The 19237-nt window shown below is 44.0% G+C and overlaps 1 protein-coding gene across 1 annotated transcript; it reads right to left on the bottom strand.

Annotated features, from left to right (window-relative positions):
• Positions 1–8988: 8988 nt before the first annotated feature.
• atg16l2 (ATG16 autophagy related 16-like 2 (S. cerevisiae)) lies at positions 8989–19125 on the bottom strand. The gene is made up of 18 exons (XM_028420251.1): positions 18596–19125; positions 17842–17893; positions 17684–17768; positions 15508–15581; positions 15020–15271; positions 14877–14942; positions 14609–14698; positions 13898–13951; positions 13721–13823; positions 13499–13604; positions 13145–13215; positions 12998–13069; positions 12803–12923; positions 12634–12739; positions 11957–12109; positions 11843–11890; positions 11053–11154; positions 8989–10893 (listed from the first exon to the last, which is right to left on the bottom strand). Exons 1-18 carry the CDS (start codon positions 18774–18776, stop codon positions 10800–10802), a joined length of 1830 nt encoding a protein of 609 aa, XP_028276052.1. The 5' UTR covers positions 18777–19125; the 3' UTR covers positions 8989–10799.
• Between the last annotated feature and the right edge of the window lie 112 nt (positions 19126–19237).

Here is a 19237-nt window from a genome sequence, read left to right as displayed (position 1 = left end):
CCAATTCAACCTTCCATCTCTCCATAGTTCTGAAGTATTTTTTTCATGAAACTCACTGTGGTGATAGAGGAGACCTTCTTCAACAATAATCCAGTGAAATATCTGCTGCAGCACTTATGGATTATTTATGGTGAATTTTTAAAAATTTAAAATTTCTCAAAAATTCGGATTTTAGTGCCAATTCAACCTTCCATCTCTCCATAGTTCTGAAGTATTTTTTCATGAAACTCACGGTGGTGATAGAGGAGACCTTCTTCAACAATAATCCAGTGAAATATCTGCTGCAGCTCTTATGGATTATTTATGGTGAATTTTTAAAAAATTTAAATTTCTCAAAAATTCGGATTTTAGTGCCAATTCAACCTTCCATCTCTCCATAGTTCTGAAGTATTTTTTTCATGAACCTCACTGTGGTGATAGAGGAGACCTTCTTCAACAATAATCCAGTAAAATATCTGCTGCAGCTTCAATGGATTAAGTTATGGTGAATTTTTAAAAAATTCAAATTCCTTAAAAATTCGGATTTTAGTGCCAATTCAACCTTCCATCTCTCCATAGTTCTGAAGTATTTTTTTCATGAAACTCACTGTGGTGATAGAGGAGACCTTCTTCAACAATAATCCAGTGAAATATCTGCTGCAGCTCTTATGGATTATTTATGGTGAATTTTTAAAAAATTTAAATTTCTCAAAAATTCGGATTTTAGTGCCAATTCAACCTTCCATCTCTCCATAGTTCTGAAGTATTTTTTCATGAACCTCACTGTGGTGATAGAGGAGACCTTCTTCAACAATAATCCAGTAAAATATCTGCTGCAGCTTCAATGGATTAAGTTATGGTGAATTTTTAAAAAATTCAAATTCCTTAAAAATTCGGATTTTAGTGCCAATTCAACCTTCCATCTCTCCATAGTTCTGAAGTATTTTTTTCATGAAACTCACTGTGGTGATAGAGGAGACCTTCTTCAACAATAATCCAGTGAAATATCTGCTGCAGCACTTATGGATTATTTATGGTGAATTTTTAAAAATTTAAAATTTCTCAAAAATTCGGATTTTAGTGCCAATTCAACCTTCCATCTCTCCATAGTTCTGAAGTATTTTTTCATGAAACTCACTGTGGTGATAGAGGAGACCTTCTTCAACAATAATCCAGTGAAATATCTGCTGCAGCTTCAATGGATTATTTATGGTGAATTTTTAAAAAATTTAAATTTCTCAAAAATTCGGATTTTAGTGCCAATTCAACCTTCCATCTCTCCATAGTTCTGAAGTATTTTTTCATGAACCTCACTGTGGTGATAGAGGAGACCTTCTTCAACAATAATCCAGTAAAATATCTGCTGCAGCTTCAATGGATTAAGTTATGGTGAATTTTTAAAAATTCAAATTCCTCAAAAATTCGGATTTTAGTGCCAATTCAACCTTCCATCTCTCCATAGTTCTGAAGTATTTTTTCATGAAACTCACGGTGGTGATAGAGGAGACCTTCTTCAACAATAATCCAGTGAAATATCTGCTGCAGCTCTTATGGATTATTTATGGTGAATTTTTAAAAATTTAAAATTTCTCAAAAATTCGGATTTTAGTGCCAATTCAACCTTCCATCTCTCCATAGTTCTGAAGTATTTTTTCATGAACCTCACTGTGGTGATAGAGGAGACCTTCTTCAACAATAATCCAGTAAAATATCTGCTGCAGCTTCAATGGATTAAGTTATGGTGAATTTTTAAAAAATTCAAATTCCTTAAAAATTCGGATTTTAGTGCCAATTCAACCTTCCATCTCTCCATAGTTCTGAAGTATTTTTTTCATGAAACTCACTGTGGTGATAGAGGAGACCTTCTTCAACAATAATCCAGTGAAATATCTGCTGCAGCTCTTATGGATTATTTATGGTGAATTTTTAAAAAATTTAAATTTCTCAAAAATTCGGATTTTAGTGCCAATTCAACCTTCCATCTCTCCATAGTTCTGAAGTATTTTTTCATGAACCTCACTGTGGTGATAGAGGAGACCTTCTTCAACAATAATCCAGTAAAATATCTGCTGCAGCTTCAATGGATTAAGTTATGGTGAATTTTTAAAAAATTCAAATTCCTCAAAAATTCGGATTTTAGTGCCAATTCAACCTTCCATCTCTCCATAGTTCTGAAGTATTTTTTCATGAACCTCACTGTGGTGATAGAGGAGACCTTCTTCAACAATAATCCAGTGAAATATCTGCTGCAGCTCTTATGGATTATTTATGGTGAATTTTTAAAAAATTCAAATTTCCTCAAAAATTCGGATTTTAGTGCCAATTCAACCTTCCATCTCTCCATAGTTCTGAAGTATTTTTTTCATGAAACTCACTGTGGTGATAGAGGAGACCTTCTTCAACAATAATCCAGTGAAATATCTGCTGCAGCTCTTATGGATTATTTATGGTGAATTTTTAAAAATTTAAATTTCTCAAAAATTCGGATTTTAGTGCCAATTCAACCTTCCATCTCTCCATAGTTCTGAAGTATTTTTTTCATGAACCTCACTGTGGTGATAGAGGAGACCTTCTTCAACAATAATCCAGTAAATATCTGCTGCAGCTTCAATGGATTATTTATGGTGAATTTTTAAAAAATTAAATTTCTCAAAAATTCGGATTTTAGTGCCAATTCAACCTTCCATCTCTCCATAGTTCTGAAGTATTTTTTTCATGAAACTCACTGTGGTGATAGAGGAGACCTTCTTCAACAATAATCCAGTGAAATATCTGCTGCAGCTCTTATGGATTATTTATGGTGAATTTTTAAAAATTTAAATTTCTCAAAAATTCGGATTTTAGTGCCAATTCAACCTTCCATCTCTCCATAGTTCTGAAGTATTTTTTTCATGAAACTCACTGTGGTGATAGAGGAGACCTTCTTCAACAATAATCCAGTGAAATATCTGCTGCAGCTTCAATGGATTAAGTTATGGTGAATTTTTAAAAAATTCAAATTCCTTAAAAATTCGGATTTTAGTGCCAATTCAACCTTCCATCTCTCCATAGTTCTGAAGTATTTTTTTCATGAAACTCACTGTGGTGATAGAGGAGACCTTCTTCAACAATAATCCAGTGAAATATCTGCTGCAGCTCTTATGGATTATTTATGGTGAATTTTTAAAAAATTTAAATTTCTCAAAAATTCGGATTTTAGTGCCAATTCAACCTTCCATCTCTCCATAGTTCTGAAGTATTTTTTTCATGAACCTCACTGTGGTGATAGAGGAGACCTTCTTCAACAATAATCCAGTAAAATATCTGCTGCAGCTTCAATGGATTAAGTTATGGTGAATTTTTAAAAAATTCAAATTCCTTAAAAATTCGGATTTTAGTGCCAATTCAACCTTCCATCTCTCCATAGTTCTGAAGTATTTTTTTCATGAAACTCACTGTGGTGATAGAGGAGACCTTCTTCAACAATAATCCAGTGAAATATCTGCTGCAGCCTTATGGATTATTTATGGTGAATTTTTAAAAAATTAAAATTTCTCAAAAATTCGGATTTTAGTGCCAATTCAACCTTCCATCTCTCCATAGTTCTGAAGTATTTTTTCATGAACCTCACTGTGGTGATAGAGGAGACCTTCTTCAACAATAATCCAGTGAAATATCTGCTGCAGCTTCTAATGGATTAAGTTATGGTGAATTTTTAAAAAATTTAAATTTCTCAAAAATTCGGATTTTAGTGCCAATTCAACCTTCCATCTCTCCATAGTTCTGAAGTATTTTTTCATGAACCTCACTGTGGTGATAGAGGAGACCTTCTTCAACAATAATCCAGTGAAATATCTGCTGCAGCCTTCAATGGATTAATTTATGGTGAATTTTTAAAAAATTTAAATTCCTCAAAAATTCGGATTTTAGTGCCAATTCAACCTTCCATCTCTCCATAGTTCTGAAGTATTTTTTCATGAAACTCACTGTGGTGATAGAGGAGACCTTCTTCAACAATAATCCAGTGAAATATCTGCTGCAGCACTTATGGATTATTTATGGTGAATTTTTAAAAAATTTAAAATTTCTCAAAAATTCGGATTTTAGTGCCAATTCAACCTTCCATCTCTCCATAGTTCTGAAGTATTTTTTCATGAACCTCACTGTGGTGATAGAGGAGACCTTCTTCAACAATAATCCAGTAAAATATCTGCTGCAGCTTCAATGGATTAAGTTATGGTGAATTTTTAAAAAATTCAAATTCCTTAAAAATTCGGATTTTAGTGCCAATTCAACCTTCCATCTCTCCATAGTTCTGAAGTATTTTTTTCATGAAACTCACTGTGGTGATAGAGGAGACCTTCTTCAACAATAATCCAGTGAAATATCTGCTGCAGCTCTTATGGATTATTTATGGTGAATTTTTAAAAATTTAAATTTCTCAAAAATTCGGATTTTAGTGCCAATTCAACCTTCCATCTCTCCATAGTTCTGAAGTATTTTTTCATGAAACTCACGGTGGTGATAGAGGAGACCTTCTTCAACAATAATCCAGTAAAATATTTGCTGCAGCTTCAATGGATTATTTATGGTGAATTTTTAAAAAATTCAAATTCCTTAAAAATTCGGATTTTAGTGCCAATTCAACCTTCCATCTCTCCATAGTTCTGAAGTATTTTTTTCATGAAACTCACTGTGGTGATAGAGGAGACCTTCTTCAACAATAATCCAGTGAAATATCTGCTGCAGCTCTTATGGATTATTTATGGTGAATTTTTAAAAATTTAAATTTCTCAAAAATTCGGATTTTAGTGCCAATTCAACCTTCCATCTCTCCATAGTTCTGAAGTATTTTTTCATGAACCTCACTGTGGTGATAGAGGAGACCTTCTTCAACAATAATCCAGTAAAATATCTGCTGCAGCTTCAATGGATTATTTATGGTGAATTTTTAAAAATTTAAAATTTCTCAAAAATTCGGATTTTAGTGCCAATTCAACCTTCCATCTCTCCATAGTTCTGAAGTATTTTTTCATGAACCTCACTGTGGTGATAGAGGAGACCTTCTTCAACAATAATCCAGTAAAATATCTGCTGCAGCTTCAATGGATTATTTATGGTGAATTTTTAAAAAATTCAAATTCCTCAAAAATTCGGATTTTAGTGCCAATTCAACCTTCCATCTCTCCATAGTTCTGAAGTATTTTTTCATGAACCTCACTGTGGTGATAGAGGAGACCTTCTTCAACAATAATCCAGTGAAATATCTGCTGCAGCACTTATGGATTATTTATGGTGAATTTTTAAAAATTAAAATTTCTCAAAAATTCGGATTTTAGTGCCAATTCAACCTTCCATCTCTCCATAGTTCTGAAGTATTTTTTTCATGAAACTCACTGTGGTGATAGAGGAGACCTTCTTCAACAATAATCCAGTGAAATATCTGCTGCAGCACTTATGGATTATTTATGGTGAATTTTTAAAAAATTCAAATTCCTTAAAAATTCGGATTTTAGTGCCAATTCAACCTTCCATCTCTCCATAGTTCTGAAGTATTTTTTTCATGAAACTCACTGTGGTGATAGAGGAGACCTTCTTCAACAATAATCCAGTGAAATATCTGCTGCAGCTCTTATGGATTATTTATGGTGAATTTCTCAAAAATTCGGATTTTAGTGCCAATTCAACCTTCCATCTCTCCATAGTTCTGAAGTATTTTTTCATGAACCTCACTGTGGTGATAGAGGAGACCTTCTTCAACAATAATCCAGTAAAATATCTGCTGCAGCACTTATGGATTATTTATGGTGAATTTTTAAAAAATTTAAATTTCTCAAAAATTCGGATTTTAGTGCCAATTCAACCTTCCATCTCTCCATAGTTCTGAAGTATTTTTTCATGAACCTCACTGTGGTGATAGAGGAGACCTTCTTCAACAATAATCCAGTAAAATATCTGCTGCAGCTTCAATGGATTAAGTTATGGTGAATTTTTAAAAAATTCAAATTCCTTAAAAATTCGGATTTTAGTGCCAATTCAACCTTCCATCTCTCCATAGTTCTGAAGTATTTTTTTCATGAACCTCACTGTGGTGATAGAGGAGACCTTCTTCAACAATAATCCAGTGAAATATCTGCTGCAGCACTTATGGATTATTTATGGTGAATTTTTAAAAATTTAAAATTTCTCAAAAATTCGGATTTTAGTGCCAATTCAACCTTCCATCTCTCCATAGTTCTGAAGTATTTTTTCATGAACCTCACTGTGGTGATAGAGGAGACCTTCTTCAACAATAATCCAGTGAAATATCTGCTGCAGCTTCAATGGATTAGTTATGGTGAATTTTTAAAAATTCAAATTCCTTCAAAAATTCGGATTTTAGTGCCAATTCAACCTTCCATCTCTCCATAGTTCTGAAGTATTTTTTCATGAAACTCACTGTGGTGATAGAGGAGAGCTTCTTCAACAATAATCCAGTGAAATATCTGCTGCAGCTCTTATGGATTATTTATGGTGAATTTCTCAAAAATTCGGATTTTAGTGCCAATTCAACCTTCCATCTCTCCATAGTTCTGAAGTATTTTTTTCATGAAACTCACTGTGGTGATAGAGGAGACCTTCTTCAACAATAATCCAGTAAAATATTTGCTGCAGCTTCAATGGATTATTTATGGTGAATTTTTACAAAATTCAAATTCCTCAAAAATTCGGATTTTAGTGCCAATTCAACCTTCCATCTCTCCATAGTTCTGAAGTATTTTTTTCATGAAACTCACTGTGGTGATAGAGGAGACCTTCTTCAACAATAATCCAGTGAAATATCTGCTGCAGCTCTTATGGATTATTTATGGTGAATTTTTAAATAATTAAAATTTCTCAAAAATTCGGATTTTAGTGCCAATTCAACCTTCCATCTCTCCATAGTTCTGAAGTATTTTTTCATGAACCTCACTGTGGTGATAGAGGAGACCTTCTTCAACAATAATCCAGTAAAATATCTGCTGCAGCTTCAATGGATTATTTATGGTGAATTTTTAAAAAATTCAAATTCCTCAAAAATTCGGATTTTAGTGCCAATTCAACCTTCCATCTCTCCATAGTTCTGAAGTATTTTTTTCATGAACCTCACTGTGGTGATAGAGGAGACCTTCTTCAACAATAATCCAGTAAAATATCTGCTGCAGCTTCAATGGATTAAGTTATGGTGAATTTTTAAAAATTTAAATTTCTCAAAAATTCGGATTTTAGTGCCAATTCAACCTTCCATCTCTCCATAGTTCTGAAGTATTTTTTTCATGAAACTCACTGTGGTGATAGAGGAGACCTTCTTCAACAATAATCCAGTGAAATATCTGCTGCAGCACTTATGGATTATTTATGGTGAATTTTTAAAAATTTAAATTTCTCAAAAATTCGGATTTTAGTGCCAATTCAACCTTCCATCTCTCCATAGTTCTGAAGTATTTTTTTCATGAACCTCACTGTGGTGATAGAGGAGACCTTCTTCAACAATAATCCAGTGAAATATCTGCTGCAGCACTTATGGATTATTTATGGTGAATTTTTAAAAATTTAAAATTTCTCAAAAATTCGGATTTTAGTGCCAATTCAACCTTCCATCTCTCCATAGTTCTGAAGTATTTTTTTCATGAAACTCACTGTGCTGATAGAGGAGACCTTCTTCAACAATAATCCAGTGAAATATCTGCTGCAGCTCTTATGGATTATTTATGGTGAATTTTTAAAAAATTTAAATTTCTCAAAAATTCGGATTTTAGTGCCAATTCAACCTTCCATCTCTCCATAGTTCTGAAGTATTTTTTCATGAACCTCACTGTGGTGATAGAGGAGACCTTCTTCAACAATAATCCAGTAAAATATCTGCTTCAGCTTCAATGGATTAAGTTATGGTGAATTTTTAAAAAATTTAAATTTCTCAAAAATTCGGATTTTAGTGCCAATTCAACCTTCCATCTCTCCATAGTTCTGAAGTATTTTTTCATGAAACTCACTGTGGTGATAGAGGAGACCTTCTTCAACAATAATCCAGTGAAATATCTGCTGCAGCTCTTATGGATTATTTATGGTGAATTTTTAAAAATTTAAAATTTCTCAAACATTTGGATTTTAGTGCCAATTCAACCTTCCATCTCTCCATAGTTCTGAAGTATTTTTTTCATGAAACTCACGGTGGTGATAGAGGAGACCTTCTTCAACAATAATCCAGTAAAATATTTGCTGCAGCTTCAATGGATTATTTATGGTGAATTTTTAAAAAATTAAAATTTCTCAAAAATTCGGATTTTAGTGCCAATTCAACCTTCCATCTCTCCATAGTTCTGAAGTATTTTTTCAAACTCACTGTGGTGATAGAGGAGAGCTTCTTCAACAATAATCCAGTGAAATATCTGCTGCAGCTCTTACGGATTATTTATGGTGAATTTTTAAAAAAATTCAAATTTCTCAAAAATTTGGATTTTAGTGCCAATTCAACCTTCCATGTCTCCATAGTTCTGGAGTATTATTTCATGAAACTCACTGTGGTGATAGAGGAGGCCTTCTTCAACATAATCTAGTGAAATATCTTCTGCAACTTTGAAAAAATGTTATATATTGAATTTTTAAAAATGTTTTTTTCTCAGATTTCAGTTAATTTTAGTAAAGGTTTCCTTTAAATTTCTCCATAACTCTGCAGTAGATTTTAATGAAACTCACTCTGGCGATAGAGGAGGCCTTCCTTAACATTAATTTAGTGAAATATTTTCTGCAAACTCTGTAAATGTTTAACATGAACCTTCAGATGATTCCTGTCATTGCAGGTCGCTGAAGTCCAGGGACCAGGACAGCAGCAGATGCTGGACTTCATGAGGCTGAAGGTTTGGTTTCCGGTGGCTTTGACTCAGCCTGCTGTCGGTCGTCCTGCTGATTGTTGACTCTTGTAGATGTTTTCAGTGTAATTCGTGTCCATATGATGCTGTTACATGTTTAATGCAGACCTGCTGGTAAAACACAAAGGAGGAAACACACACACAGGTTTGATGATCTTTATTAACTCTTTGACATCACGACGTGTGTGTTAGTGTCACTATGGTAACAAACGAACTCTTCATCTGCTTGTTTCTAGATCATTCCATGTAGAAGTTTAATACATACTCAGACGGTCCAGGTGGAGGCATCCCTCCAGAACTGGCTGCTTCCAGCTCATTATCAACACTGAAGGCAACAAACATCTTCAGAAGGTTGGAGCATCTGGATGTTCCTCTGCTCCTCCATCAGCTCCATCAGTTCTAACTGTTTGGTGGGAAACATGGTTTATATGTGGTGGAGGAGCTCAGTGGCTCAGCACAGGAGAGCCACCTCCACAGGACAGGACTCAGCGGTTCACCTCCACCTCAGAGACAAAGGACACTCCTTTGAGGACAACAATGTCCACATCTTGGACAGAGAGGACAGATGGTCTGAATGACGCTGCTGTAAGACACTGAAACACTGCAGACCCGTGATGCCTCCCTCTGCTGCCCCGACCCTGCTGGATGTTGGAGGGTGGAGCCACCACCACCTGCAGCTCTGTGACTCTGACGGTGCCTGCAGGTCAGCTGTAGGTCAGTTCGGGGCAGCAGCTGCTTCCTGTTTGCTCATTAATGAGCGAGTGTGAAGGCCTGCAGCTCCTCATCATCACTTCATATTTTGAACACTTCAACAGTTGTCAGGACAGAAGACGCCTCGGAGCAGGAAGGAGACGTCTGAAGGACGCTCAGTGTGTTACTCAGTGTACACGGATACTAAGAACACAGACTGAGACAAGCAGCTGCACTCAGACCGTCCAACATCACCATCATGTGTCTACAACCAGGACAGCCAACAGAGGAGGTCTGTCCACCAGGGGGCGCTGACACGTTCAGTTCTGTCAGGAACATGAGGGGGGCCAAGGTCAGAAATAAATAATGTATGTTTATTTTAACCAGGAGGGGACACGGGTCTGAATCAGCTGGTTTGTCTCTGAAGACAGAAGATGAGTGAAGGGACATCATGTGACACAGACAGGTCAGCAGCTGTCAGACCTTCATTAACAAAAATGATCATGTGACTCAGAATGAACACTCTGACAGGTCACAGCTCACTGATCTGACTGGTGAGCTGCAGGTGGAGCTGCAGGTGAAGCAGGTGAGCTGCAGGTGAAGCAGGTGAGCTGCAGGTGGAGCTGCAGGTGAAGCAGGTGAGCTGCAGGTGGAGCAGGTGAGCTGCAGGTGGAGCTGACAGCAGCTCTGAGCTGTGTTTCATTTCAGACCTATAAGTCTTAAAAAAGTCTGGCTGCAGATTTTTCTGTAAAATGTTTAAATATCCAGAATGTAAGAACTCGTCGCTCTCTCACAGATCGTCACAGATCGCCGCTCTCTCACAGATCGTCGCTCCCTCACAGATCGCCGCTCTCTCACAGATCGCCGCTCCCTCACAGATCGTCACAGATCGCCGCTCCCTCACAGATCGTCACAGATCGCCGCTCCCTCACAGATCGCCGCTCTCTCACAGATCGTCGCTCCCTCACAGATCGCCGCTCTCTCACAGATCGTCACAGATCGCCGCTCCCTCACAGATCGCCGCTCTCTCACAGATCGCCGCTCCCTCACAGATCGCCGCTCTCTCACAGATCGTCGCTCCCTCACAGATCGCCGCTCTCTCACAGATCGTCACAGATCGCCGCTCCCTCACGTTGTCTTTGGTGACTTCATAATAAAAAGTTTCCCTTTTTGAGCTTAAAACTATCAGTGTCCTCTTTGACAGCTCTCACTGTGTTAGGGTGTTTCCATGACGACAGGACCTTCTCCCCCTCCTAGACTGGATCAGAGGTCACTCCAGAGAACGGCCCGCCGACTTTTGTCCACGCTGACGACATATTCGCCGGACAGAGACCAGGACAGGGCGCTGATGGACGAGCTGAGGAGGACACATGTTATGATGTTTATGTTACACACTGATAATGATCAATAATAATAATAATCAATAATAATGTTCTGACGGCAGCAATTTGTACGTATTTTCTGTTAACAACCTGCAGGCATTCAAAGAGGACTGATCTGATTGGCTGGTTGTTACCTGTGTCTGTCAGGTAGGCGGGTCTCCAGGCTGTCGGTGGAGACGTTCCAGATGTAAACAGCGCCATCTGCTGATCCGGCCGCCAGGTAGCAGCCATCTGGACTGAAGACAGAGAAGGACTCATTAACAGCTGTGACAGGCGGGTCAGACCTGACCACCCAGACCTGACCATCCAGACCTGACCACCCAGACCTGACCACCCAGACCTGACCACCCAGACCATCCAGACCTGACCATCCACACCTGGGTATCCAGACCTGACCACCCAGTCCTGAACACTCAGACCTGACCACCCAGACCTGACCATCCAGACCTGACCACCACCCAGACCTGACCACCACCCAGACCTGACCACCACCCACCACCCAGACCTGACCACCACCCAGACCTGACCACCACCCAGACCTGACCACCACCCAGACCTGACCACCACCCAGACCTGACCACCACCCAGACCTGAATCAGACCATGAAGGGGCCAAGCTCAGAGCTTTAATAATCAGAGTTTAGGGTCTGTGTGGGAGCAGCAGGAGGCCGACTGTCTGTGCAGACACATTTATATGATGACTGCTGGAGCATCCCGGCCCACTGTTGTCATGGAAACTGCAGAAAATGAAGACTCTCATCCTCTCTCTCTATTTATATCTGCCTCTCTCGCTCAGCGTTTTCATCTGATTTGTGTAATTTGATAATAAACACTCATGGTCTCTGTTTCACTCCTGATTATAAATGAACAGATTAGAGAAGCATCCCAATAAACCAATCATCATCAATGCTACGGTCAGACTCACCTGATCACAGCTTTGGTGCTGTCGCTGCCACATTTAAACCCGTCGGCTCTGAAACACAGACCACCCGTCAGTCTGACAGCCTCAGTAACCAATAAGAAACCTCGTCTGTCTCACCTGAAGCACACGCGGTCGTTGCTCCACCTGCGCAGGTCCACCAGCTGGAGGCAGTCGTCCCGGCAACAGCTGAGCAGCTGGCGGTGGTCGGGGCTGAGGTCCAGTGATGTGACCCTACCCTGAGCGGGAAGCTCCTGGACACAGCTCGCCGCCCTCCACGACACAAAGCTTTAAATTAACTTTATTCACACCTCAGACACAACGTTCAGCCTGCTGTGGACCGCCAGCCACACAAAGATGGCGGCTAACATCATGGACACAAAACTTGATTTACAGCTACACACAGCTGACATCATCAGTCGCACAAGCTTTAGATGTATAATGACCGATCAGAGAATGTGGAATTGATGATGTCACTAATTACTACTGCAATTAATTCTGACCAATCACAGTACAGTGACTGGACAGAGAGCTGCGGCTGTGATTGGAGCACAGAGCTGTCAATCATCTGCTGGCTCTGACTCTGGGGAGGAAGGGGAGGGGTAAGGGGTTGCCCTGTGGGATGAGCTGTTGCTGGGTAACAGGGAGACGGGGAGTCAGGAGTCACCGTGGAAACAGCGGGGGATGTCAGCCATCACTCAGCAGAGCGACGACACTGCTGTGACTCCACCCGACACCAACGGGTGACGTGTGAGGAGGTGAGCGGATGAGGGGACGAATGCACGGCAGAGACCCACCTGGTGTCCCACACCCGGAGCTTGCAGTCATAGTGTCCGCTGATGATGCAGTTCTCGGAGCACACCAGGTCGCTGCAGTACGACGCCACATCCACTAACTGCACACCTGCAGGGACAAAGTGTGAATACACACCCTCCATCAGCCAATCAGCAGTGAGTGTGGACTCACAGGCAGCTCTGTGGGCGTCCCACAGCCTGATGGTTCGGTCTGCGCCTCCTGTCACCACCTGATGGATGGAGCTGCTGAACTTCGCCGCCGTCACCTTCCTGCTGTGACCGGTCAGAGTCACCTGACACACACAGACCGTTCAATCAATCACTGATTATTAGCACATCAGCCCCGCCCTTCTCTCAGCTTTGTTACCTTGGGGACAGAGTCGTCCAGCTGCCACAGCATGGCGGACTTATCGTAGGACGCAGCGAGGACCCGCCGACCCTGCAGACACACACAGCAGCTCCTTCAGCCGAGCAGCCGCGCAGGTGAGCTGCAGCGCGGCTGTGCGGTACTCACTGTGGGGTCAAACTCGATGCTGGTGATTCCGCTCGTGCTGCCGTCCAGCGACGCTCTGTGAGCCAGCGAGCCTGATGACATCATCAGTGAGGTCACAACACTCAGCAGTTAATCAGACCCTGCTGCTCTAAGGACCGGTTCAGGAAGTCACTCCCACCGTCCGCCATCAGACTCTGTGACTGCTCAGAGCAGCTCATCCATCATCATCCAGAGGCTCACACACACACAGCAGACACACACACACACACATGGCCTGTGTGTGTGTGTGTGTGTCCTGTATATTGTGTATTTGATGTTCTTTGATGATGTAAGCTGCAGGAACACCTCATCATCTCATCGGTCCGATGGGCTTACCTGCTCGGAGCTCCCACAGCTTGATGACACGGTCCGTCCCACCTGTCGCCAAAATGTTCGAACTGCTGCTGAACCTCACGGCGTTGATGCCCTGCTCATGGGCCTCCTGAGGGCGAGCAAGAGAGAGAGGGGCATGGTGGGTAAAAAGGTGAGGACAGAAACACTTTGTGACACTGAAACACTGTGTGTGTGTGTACAGGTGTGTGTGTGTGTGTGTATTACCAGTACTTGCAGTGCTCTGGTGGGGACTCGGGCTGACAGACAGATTCCTACAGGATGAACCTGATCCTCCTCCCGACGGTGGACTGAGTGGCCCCGCCTCCTCCTGATGACATCACACACAGTTTCAGCTTAGCGCCCAACAAACATGGTGGACATTACCCAGCAGCAGACACTTACCCGAACAGCTCTCTAAAGGAGGTTAGGATCCTCGGTGAGGTCGCCGACGCCGACCTGGTGGACAGAGATCAAACTGCAGCTTTCAAGAGGTCTGAGTGACCTCACGTGGACCCACGTGGACCTCACATGGACCTCACGTGGATCTCATGTGGACCTCATGTGAATCTCACGTGGACCTCATGTGGACCTCACGTGGACCTCACGTGGATCTCATGTGGACCTCATGTGAATCTCACGTGGATCTCATGTGAATCTCACGTGGACCTCACGTGGATCTCATGTGAATCTCATGTGGACCTCACGTGGACCTCATGTGAATCTCACGTGGACCTCACGTGGACCTCACATGGACCTCATGTGGATCTCATGTGGACCTCATGTGAATCTCACGTGGATCTCATGTGGACCTCATGTGAATCTCACGTGAATCTCACGTGGATCTCACGTGGACCTCATGTGAATCTCACGTGGACCTCATGTGAATCTCACGTGGACCTCATGTGGACCTCACGTGGATCTCATGTGGACCTCATGTGAATCTCATGTGGACCTCATGTGGACCTCATGTGAATCTCATGTGGACCTCACGTGGACCTCATGTGGACCTCCTGTCCACTAACCCACACTTTCACATAACACTCACTTTGAAATATGATCAGCAACAGTTTATTTTCTTTAACAGGATCCAAATCAGCCGGCGCTGTGACGCACCTGAACAGACGTGTGGGTGTCCGCGCTGCGGCCTCGTCTTGATGCTCCGCCTTAGGAGACGTGGACCTGGAGGTCGGCGCGCTGGACGAACTGAAACATGAACAGATTTTATTCTGACAGAGGCAGGAAGTGAGAAAATAAAAGCACGAGCCTGAGCCTCGGTTTCAGATTCATGGAGGCTGTGACATCATCCGATGACGCCGTTTTTAGCCTTCCTCTGCTCATGACGCTGACACGTGTGATGTGATGTGTTCAGGTGGTGTCTCACCTCTCTACGGTGACCTTTGACCTGGCAGCTGACTGCAGCTGCTTCTGCAGGTTGGCCTCCCGCGCCCTGACGGAGACAGAAACATGTGGTGAGGATCACAGACCGGCTCCTCTCAGGCCGCCGTCTGAGGTGCGTTCAGGTACCTGGACCGGCGCTCGTTGCGGCTGTTCATGCGGGCGGCGGCCTGCTGTTTCAGGTGGATCATGTCCTCCAGCAGTTGTCCCTCACGGACCTTCTCCTCCCGCAGTCTGGTCTCCGCCTCTCTCTGTAGCTCCAGCAGGGCGTCATACTCCGTCTTCAACACCGCATTCTGCTGCTGCATCCGCTCCACCCGCTGCTGCAGCTCCTGGCGCGCGCCAAACGCACCCGCCAGCCGGAGCTTCTCCTCCTGCAGCCTGCCGATGGAGAGGAAGAGGAGTTTGAAGGTCTCCACCCGATGGAGCTGAGACCAACATGTCAACATTCTGAGAGCTGAGCCATAAAAACTAAAGTTCCTTCATCTCTCAGGCTGGTGTTTTTCAGCTGAGCAGCGCCCCCTGCTGGTCCTAATGGAGGAGTGTGAGTAAGGCGGACTGGAGGTCTAAAGTTTGACTCAGAGGAACCGGTTCTGACAGGTTCAGGAGTTCCTCACCTGGCATGCTGCTCCTCCAGGACACATTCTTTGATTTTAATCTGCTGCTGCAGCTCCACCACCTGATAGGCCAGCTGAAACACACACAGAGACACACAGAGACACACAGAGAGACACACAGAGACACACAGAGAGACACACAGAGAGACACAGAGACACACAGAGAGACACACAGAGACACACAGAGAGACACACAGAGAGACACACAGAGAGACACACAGAGACACACACAGAGACACACAGAGAGACACACACAGAGACACACAGAGAGACACACAGAGACACACAGAGAGACACACAGAGAGACACACAGAGACACACAGAGACACACAGAGAGACACACAGAGACACACAGAGAGACACACAGAGAGACACAGAGAGACACACAGAGAGACACACAGAGAGACACACAACAGAGACAACAGAGAGACACACAGAGACACACAGAGACACACAGAGAGACACACAGAGACACACAGAGACACACAGAGAGACACACAGAGACACACACAGAGACACACAGAGAGACACACAGACACACACAGAGACACACACAGAGACACAGAGAGACACACAGAGAACACACAGAGAGACACACAGAGACACACAGAGACACACACAGAGACACACAGAGACACACAGAGAGACACACACAGAGACACACAGAGACACACAGAGACACACAGAGAGACACACAGAGACACACAGAGAGACACACACAGAGACACACAGAGACACACAGAGAGACACAGAGAGACACACAGAGACACACAGAGACACACAGAGAGACACACAGAGACACACAGAGAGACACACAGAGACACACAGAGACACACAGAGACACACACAGAGACACACAGAGAGACACACAGACACACACAGAGACACACACACAGAGACACACAGAGAGACACAGAGACACACACACAGAGACACACAGAGACACACACACAGAGACACACAGAGACACAGAGAGACACACAGAGAGACACAGAGAGACACACACAGAGACACACAGACACACAGAGACACACAGAGAGACACACAGACAGACACACACACACAGAGACACACAGAGAGACACACAGAGAGACACACAGAGACACACACAGAGACACACACAGAGACACACAGAGAGACACACAGAGACACACGCAGAGACACACAGAGACACACAGACAGACACACACACACAGAGACACAGACACGCAGAGACACACACACAGACACACACACAGAGACACACACACACACACAGAGACACACGCAGAGACACACAGAGACAGAGACACACACACACACACAGAGACACAGACACGCAGAGACACACACAGACACACACACAGAGACAGACACACACACACACACAGACACACACACAGACACAGACACACAGAGACACACACACAGACACAGACACACAGAGACACACACAGACACACACACAGAGACAGACACACAGACAGACACACACACAGACACACACACACACAGACACACACACACACAGACACACACACACAGAGACACACAGAGACACACACACAGACACACACACACACACACAGACAGACACACACAGACACACACACACACAGACAGACACACACACAGACAGACACACACACACACAGACACACACACACACACAGACAGACACACACACAGTCAGGATATAAAACCACATCATCAAGTTCTTCAACATTTCATAACTGACAGCTTGAGTGAAACTTCTAACAGCTCCTCACTGTCAGCGTCTAACTTCCTGTCACATGATCTGTCAGTGTGCTCTGATTGGTCAGCCTTATCCTGTCTGCAGTCAGAGTGTGTGTGTGTGTGTGCACTCAGGTATTCAGACAGGAATCAGCTGCAGGTCAGACAGAGACTCTCTGGTACCCCCTAAGATCCCTGTTGTTGGTTAATGGTCAGTTAAGGACCAGAAACGGAGCCCGGGCCCTGTGCGGGACTAGTTATGGTTTGTTGTTAGACAATTTAGGCTCACACGATGCGTGCAAGGACCAACAGTAAGTCCAGGGTCTGATGGTTCTTCCTGTTTGGATACATACTGGCATTTTGAGGAAGAGATATGTTTTGAGGGCAGCTTTGGGGTTTCAGTGCTGAGTGCTCAGGGACAGCGCCCCCTGCTGCTGTATCTGTGTGAACATGCTGCTCTGACCTCTCCGGTGGTCTTCTTCAGTTGGCTGTTCTGCTGCAGCAGGGATGAGAGGGAGCCGGCGCGGTCGGCAGATGGACCTGGACGCCTGGACACAGAACACAGACACACCGTCAGCGCCCTCAGACTGTGACCTCTGACCTCAGCCTGACGCCACCTACCTGCCGCTCAGGATCCCTTTGGCCAGACTGGTTTTCTCCAGCAGCTGAGTGTCTGAAACAGGAGGACAAGAACACTGAGGAAGAGCACGCTAATGTTAGCTTCCAGGCTAAACCCCCACCAAAGTTGGTTCAGATCCTGACCCGGCCCGGAGTGAGGGCTTCTCCTGGACCTGCGGGGTGCACTGACTGTGAAGGATGATCCATCCGCAGCTGATAATCTGTCAGACATGAGTCAGAGCTCGGAGGAAGTGCAGAGACATGCGGTTTCTGCCACTTCCTGTCTGAAAGTAAGACGCTGCTGTCTGGCTCCTGCAGGTGCAGGCTGAGCCGCTGACAGCAGGTTCTGACCAGGTTCTGACCGGGCTCTGAGAGCAGAGCTCTGACCAGGCTCTGACCAGGTTCTGACCGGTCAGAACCTGGTCAGAGCCTGCTCAGAGCAGAATTAATACCATCACCTGTAAAAACACACTCAGACTTCTGTGGCCTCCTGTACCTGGTTGTTTCTGTTTTCATGGTCACATCTATCACACAGATGGAAGGATTTAGGTTTTAAAGCCTTAAACTCTCAGACTTTACATGAAATTTAAACCACAGAACTTCACAGACACAGATCTGTTCGGACTCCGTTCAGAAAGCCTCCGTTCAGAGCGCCTCCACCTGTTTTCAGCTCTGAACGCTCAGATTTCTGAAGGGACTCTGGTTCTCTGGGCGTCGACTGCGCTGCTTAACATGAAGCTGGTACTTGTCCCCGTACAGAAGCGGATCAGGTCCTGGAACATGGCGTGCTGGCTCGCGTCTCGGTGCTTCAGCTGACGGATGATGTGTCTCTTCCAGCTGTCCGCGGACCCGCCGCCGCCTGTCGGAGCCAGGAGCCGGCCGCTCCGCTCCGCCGCGCCGCATCTGTCCGTCATGGCTCCGGCTGTCACAGCGGCCATGATGCCCGCCGCCCGGGCTGTGTCATGCTGTTCCCCCGCTGACACACACGCTCCGACCGGCCCGAAGTCACAGACAGCGCCGGGCGGACGCTGCACCAACTTCCGCCGTCACGGTTCTCTGAGGTTTGTTTGTTTCCGTTTCTCCAAAAACTTTTTCCACACTCGCCTCCGAGGAGGGCGGGGCTTCGCAGCCAGCCAATCACCGCCCGCTCACTCTCCGCTGCTGTTATTCGACTGCAGATCAAAAACAAACACACCCGGCACCTCACCTGGTGACGTCATCGAGCCTGCTGCCAGGACAGGCGGGTTTTACGTCATCATCCGGGTTAAAACACAGACAGGGCTCTGACATGTCCCGCCTCAGAGACAGTTAGCTTGTTAGCTAGCTACACACTGCTAACCAGGAGCGCTAGCTGTGTTAGCTTAGCTTGTACCTCGCAGCAGCTGATTGGATGAGACAC

The sequence above is a fragment of the Parambassis ranga genome, chromosome 13 (genome assembly GCF_900634625.1).
Source record: "Parambassis ranga chromosome 13, fParRan2.1, whole genome shotgun sequence".
NCBI lineage: Eukaryota > Metazoa > Chordata > Actinopteri > Ambassidae > Parambassis > Parambassis ranga.
Note: the sequence above shows the minus strand (reverse complement) of the source record. Positions and strands in the feature narration are given on the sequence as shown.